Genomic DNA, 6,551 nt, shown 5'->3' on the forward strand with positions numbered 1-6,551 from the left:
TCCACTGGAGTCTGTCTTTTCTTTTTGCTGTGGTGCACTCTGGTCAGGAGTGCCTTTCAGCCCAAAGTCTACCAAGCCTTCCCAGGCAAAGGACACCATAGGCCACTTCTGCTGAGCTGCTGTGTTCTTCAAGTATTTTCTGGCACAGACTCTAAAATTGGATTTTAAATCTCAAATTGGACACCTGATTGAGTAATTTTATTTTAATTTTTTTAGTATTTCTTTGTGGCAGCTCAGTAAAAATAACACTTCACTATTTATCTTTGTTTTGTATTGCAGGTCAGTCTGTTGGAGGAGCCTTCACGAGTGCAAAATCAGCAATGTCATCATGGTTTTCCACTTTCACACATTCAACCCAAAGCCTTGGGGACTAAATGCTGGTTTGGCAGAATGCTGCTGACTATTTCAGGTGCAATCTTTCTCTGAGCTGTAAAGACCACTCCAAAATGTAGGAGTGGAGATTACCTACCCAGGACCAAAATAAGGTATATGTTGCTTGCAAGCAGATGTGGAATGTTACTATTCACTTTCCCTAGAAGTATAGAAGAATGGTGAGTGTCACCATAAAATGGGATGGCATTTGCAGTGTATTGGTTATATTTAAAATGACTACTTCTCTTTAAAACTGAGCCTTTATAAAGACATTAGCAAACAGGGCTTGTTGCAAGCCAAATGTGTTTGACTTCAGATTTGTACATTTTCTTGGATGTCGAAGATATTTATGTAAAGTAGTTCTATTTTTCAATCCAGATAGCCAAATGTTTGTGAATTCTTATTAGAAATAAGCAGAATATAAATAATAATTCCTCTTTTAGGTTGGACTTGAGAGAATCTCTGCAACCCTTAAAGGGTGGAACTTTCATGCTTTTACCTGCAAATTAAAGTCAACAAGGTGCAGAGTAAGACTGTGGCTGACAAGGGTTTTTTTTTCTCTGTATCCTCTATATCCATGTAGTTGTTTGAATGAATCTATCTCTATCTCTTTGTGTCTCCAAATCTGTATGACAGTTGCAAAATCAGTAGTTTTTTCATGTTATGCAGTCAGCCTTCATACCTTTGCATATTTTGGCTGAGTTTTTCCAATGGGATATGAATGAGATTCCAGTTGGAGAGATCTCTTCAGGGAAAGAATTACAAAGCATTTCTCCCAAACTGGGACTGGATCATAGACAGTGTTGTAAGTTAGGATGTAATTACATTAATGTAGTTGCATACATGTGAATATGAAGTACTAAACCCACCCAAAACTAGCACAGTAGCAAACTCTGTGTGGGTTTTTTTGGTTTTTTTTTTCCTCCCCCCAGTAAAGTTTTGAGGACTCTTCCAAATGAAAATCAGCTATGTGAATTTTCTGTGTTGACTCAGGGAATGTGCTGTTTGGATAACTGCTTTTTTTCGTAAGGAAAGTAACACTAGAATTGAGAGTAACTAGGACAGCTCAGTTCATATCCTTATGTGAAGAAATATAATAGTTTATTTGAAAAGATGTGGCATAATGCTGTATTTCCTATGTAACATGCATGTGGTGTTTTCTGTATACAAGCCTATTGCACTTTCTACATTTCTTGATTCCAAGGGAGATTATTTCCTGTTTTCTTGCAATGTGTGTGCCTCTAGATGCCTTCTGACATCCCCACATGTTGCCCTTAACATTTTCTACATTACATTATCAAGTGTTCCAACTTTTTTGTACCAAAAGGCTGTTAGTTTATTGCCTCATCAGTATCTGTCAGCATTTTGCCATGTTCTTTTCTAGGGCCAAGATTTGTAGTCATGATTATATTTCCTATTCCTCAAATGAAATGCAGCAGCTGCACAAGAGATAAACAAGAAGGCTCAAATGTTTTTAGGAAATTAAGTTTTAATTCCTTATGTGCATTTGTAAAGTTAATAGAAAAGCCACACTTGCATAACACTGTCACTGTCCAGCAACTTGGTTGTCAGTTTTTTTGCTTCAGTGATTTGAAAACATGGGATCTGGTTTAAAGCCTTCTTCAATTTTTTTTTCCAGGACAGACTAGATGGAATGCCTGTGGAAATCCTAAAGGCAAACAGCCAGTTTGAGTAGTTTGATTTGAGAAGGGCAAAAAAGGCTCTTAAAACTCTACTAATTTATTGCTTCTGACACACAAGTAAGATGTATCTATCAAACTGCAGCCATTGCTCCTGGTCTGTGTGTGTCTTTGTACCTCTGGCAAAACTTTTGATGCTCTTTTCTGTTTTATTCCACAACTCTGTAATAGACATTAACATCTTTTTAAAGACTAGGTATTACTTAATATGCAGTGAATTAAGACTAGAGCTGTTTATTCATGGTGAGTCTAGAGCTTTCTGAATCAGCATGCAAATAAGAAAATAAACCAAAATAATCACTTGTTTTTATGAAATGACTAACATATTATCTGTGCTCTGGGATTTAAGTGGTCATAGTCCACGTTGTAATGAAGACTGAAGAAAGATGCATAAAGGATTTAAGCACCTATAAAACTAACTCCAGCAATTTAAGGCATACCTAGGTAGATTTAGGCTTAGGAGCTCACAATGGTGAGTTCTAGAAGCCAGGCAAGTGGTTGGCATTTACATGTACAAGCTGTAGAAGCAGGACCTTCAAGGATCCCTTTTCAATATCCTTGTCTTTGTCATCTCCTCACTTGGGTTTTCTCTGTTGAATTCTCAAATGCTCCAAATTTATATGGCCAATCATTAGCTCTCTGCATTCCCCTTGTTCCCACAGATTCCATCACTGGCCTAGGGCTATTAGAAAGCTGAGCTTTGTTTGTTTGTTTGTTTTCTCATGGATTAATCTGAGGAAAGACAGAAGGAGGTGCATTCATTGGCTGTTTGTTGCTTTGTACAGTGATTCTGTTGGGATATTTCACAATTTTTCTCTTATGGGCAAGAAAACCAGGCAGATCTTTCTCTGCACCCTTTTTCTCACTGTCCCAGCTGCCTCTGTTGTGGAACCAAACATACACTCTGATTAGGAGTGTTTTCCTTTCGTTACAAATGACAGAATAAAAAACTTATGTTACTCTTCAGTCTTTTTAAGAACTGGCACCCTGCTAGCAAGTTGGACTCATTTAAACTCAGATTTAAGCAGTGATTAAGACTCTACAAGTGGGTGGAGATGAAGTGATCTTCATAATTAGTTTTCTTCATTAACATCTACGTTTGCTCTCCAACATTTGCTTAAGCTTACTTTTGGGCTGTAGGAAGGCATGCAGCCACTGAGGTTCATCTAAGCTCATGTAGCTCTCTTCTTAACTTATTGTTTGTAACCTCTTTAGTTAAATCCAATGCAAATGCAAGTTATTTTCCTCTCCTGCTTTAATATTTCCAGTGCATGCATTATTAATTATTCAGAAAGATTTAGGCAGTCAACTTCCATTTCAAAAGTCCTAACATCTATTTCTGCACTGTAAGAAACAATGGTTCCCAAGTGAATTGGTGATAGTGCCTCTAATCAATCAACAGTGAAGGTATTACAGCTCTGTCCTGATTTGATGTTGCAAAGGTATTTCTGGCTGTCAACATGCAGCACACACTAACTTACAGGTAACACAATAGCACACCTCTCAACTTGCTCTCATCACAGGCATCAGCCTCAGCTTTTTGCATGTGCCAGCATTTGAGGAACTGCCTGTTGAGTGTAGATACGAGATGTAAGTCCCCAAAACCCCACAAGACTTAAGTATTGCTGACCTTGTATTTCATTTGACTGCAGTGTTCATCATCTTTCATCGGTCATTTTCATGTCATAACCTTAATTCCTGTACACATCTCACACCAGTTTCCTCAAATGTCACAATTTAATTAGAATTTTTAGGTCAGTGTTCTGGTACGTTGCACTTGTTTGACTTTGTACTTCTGTTTCAAGCACCTTTGTAATTAAATATAATATTTTGCCTAAACAAGCTTCTGATTTCCATACAAATTATTACTAAGCAGAGAAACTAACGTGGCAGTATTTAGTTGTAAAAGTGAAGGTGTGAATACAATTTTTAAACATAGGAACTATTGCTTGATAATTGAACATACAAGTAATGTATTTGATTTTTCCTGTGCTGCTTGAAAAATAAAATACATCCAGCCTGTTTAAAGTTCCATCTGCTCAGAAAGCTGTATTATTTTAATAAATTAATTCTACCAGAAGACACTTGTAGGCATCTGGTTTTGATATTGGTAGCTGCTTGTAATTCACTGGCAGCCTTTTTGAAATTTGTCTTCCATTTAAATTGATTATGGATGCTGCTTTTTGCAAATTTAGGACAAAGGGATCCTCTAGAGTGACTTTTTATTCCCTGTTGCTGCTTGTTGTGAATTGATTAAAGTTCTCAGGAGGTCACAGACCTCTCTTACATCAGTAAAAATTTCAAGTACAACTAAAATTTTGGTGTAAATTTAGCTTCAAAGTAATTTGTAGTTTCTGTGGATTGTGACATCTGGTCAAAATCAAGATGCTGTGTAAATCAATTGCTGCACATCCAATTCTCTGCCACAGTGAGATGTTTTAAAACTTCAGAACTTCTACTGCAGCTGTCACTGTCCCTGTCTGAGAATGATTTGGTAAATGGGTATTCCAGAAGGAGGAAACTGACTGTGTTGGGTAACATTTAGATATGAATTAGACAAAGGTTATGTGTAGTGAATGGTTGCAATTCCTTAAAATTTGTTAAGGTTTTTCTGACCATGTGCAAGTAGTTGTGCAAAGCCACTGAAAGATGAATTTACTTCATGCTTTTTATGCACTGCAATTTCACTTTCTTGCAGGTATTTGGTTTTCATTAAAAAGGGCAACATGGAGAGTATTCATTAAAGGGAGAAACACTACATTATTGTATTATGATTAAAGATGTATGACAAATTGCTTCCTGGTGTTTTGAGTCTTTAATGCTATATTAGAGAGGGACTGACTTAAAAAGCAGGCACAGAGCTTTACTTCTGTGATGTTTCTGGGTCTTGACCCCATTCTTTTACAAACATCCGAAGCAGTGTTTGGATTCATAAAAAAAATAGGGAAATGGATCACTTCTGTTAATTAAATAGTGACCCTTACTCAAATTACCTTATTCCCTGTAACTTGACATCACGTATCATAACATCTGTACACAGGTGCCTTGATCTCAGTTGGGATGGAACTTGAAACTCTAGCTGTCTTAAGTCAAAATTGCTGAATCATACATTGCTCCTCTTGTAATAATACTTCAAAATCAACCGATCAAGTAATGTGTTTTGTTGGTTTTGTTTTTTCTTCCACCCCTGAATTTATTGACTAATATTGATGAAAGCCCAATTACTGTTTGCCTAAACAGTAGCAGAGAATACCTACACAACCTTCTCTTTTTTTATTTTTATTTTTTTTTTGTCTGAATCCAGATCACCAATATTGTGGCACTGCTTTCTGGATCAGGTGAGCATAATGAAGCAAGAATGTTTAGACTGAAGGAAGAACAGTTATTTGAAGTGAAGACAGCTGTCATCTTGTCTTAAAAACAATTAGGGAAATAACATCACTTGCATACTGTATGAAATAGATTGAAAATACTGGAGAAGGGAACTCAGTTGATCTCACATCTGAAGCAATGTACACAGAAACACAGTGGAGAATTTAAAAGTCCAGGTATACCAGGAGTGGCAAAAAAACCCCACTAAGCTTAACATATTGCCTAATATGACCCGTGGTTACTGACTCTGCTGCTGTGAAAAATTTGTGTATATGGATTTTGCCATGTGCCAAAGAGCTGGCTGAAACATATGTCAGCTCTTAAATTTTGGAAATGATTTCATGTGTTTTTTCTCTTCACACTCCTCCTCTGGGTTTATAGGCTCTGTAAGAACTCTGCCTTGCTGAACTGTACTCATGAGAAATGTTGTAGGAGGGAGGTATTTTAAATACTTCTGAAAGTGGAACTAAATAGAACTTTGTGTGGCTAATGTTAAGCATGAAGTAGAAAGAAACTGGCTTTAAAGGTGAGCCTGGTTTAGAGTCTGCCTAACTTATAGCTTCTTTCATGTAGGAATCCACAGCAAAAAACAGAAAACAACTTGAAAGTAGCTGAAAATGGGAATCAAAGGAGGAAAAACACCATCCTGGCTAGCTAGTGGTCTACAGGTCTGTCCACCGGTGTCCCTTAGCTGTACTGCAATGGGGCAGGTGCTTGTGCATCTTAAGAGACATTGACAGGTGAAATGAGATATACTGTGAAAAACAGTAGTGCTTTAAATCTTGAAATAATCTTTAAAATGTTATCAAATTATTCCCCCCCTAAATTTAACTGTCTGTCTGATCCTGTTCTCTGCAAACCTGAGCATAATTCCCTGATCTGACTGATCCTTTAGGACAAAAATTAAACTTGCAATTATGTATGTGTTTAAACCACTGGAAAAAATAAAAATAAATAAATAAATAAATTAGCAGTGCTAAATTACTTTTTTTATTACTTTAGGTAAGGGAAACGGAAACTATGTAGGACTGACTTAAATTAGCTTCACCAGAAAAGAGGTAAACTTCTTTGCAAATGTAGCAGAGCTTGAGGACATGAGCTGATTCG

General features: G+C 36.9%; 1 protein-coding gene across 1 annotated transcript in view; it reads left to right on the forward strand.

The window, feature by feature from the left end:
• The window catches only part of AVL9 (AVL9 cell migration associated), a 41,451-nt gene extending 36,584 nt beyond the window's left edge, over nucleotides 1–4,867 (forward strand). The window contains exon 16 of the mRNA XM_083857168.1: nucleotides 280–4,867. Within this exon, the coding sequence (XP_083713294.1) occupies nucleotides 280–374 (95 nt within the window). The 3' untranslated portion in view covers nucleotides 375–4,867. The remainder of the gene's footprint in view (nucleotides 1–279) is intronic.
• Nucleotides 4,868–6,551: the final 1,684 nt, after the last annotated feature.

Source organism: Zosterops lateralis (assembly GCF_965231275.1).
Source record: "Zosterops lateralis genome assembly, chromosome: 1".
Taxonomy (NCBI): Eukaryota; Metazoa; Chordata; class Aves; order Passeriformes; family Zosteropidae; genus Zosterops; species Zosterops lateralis.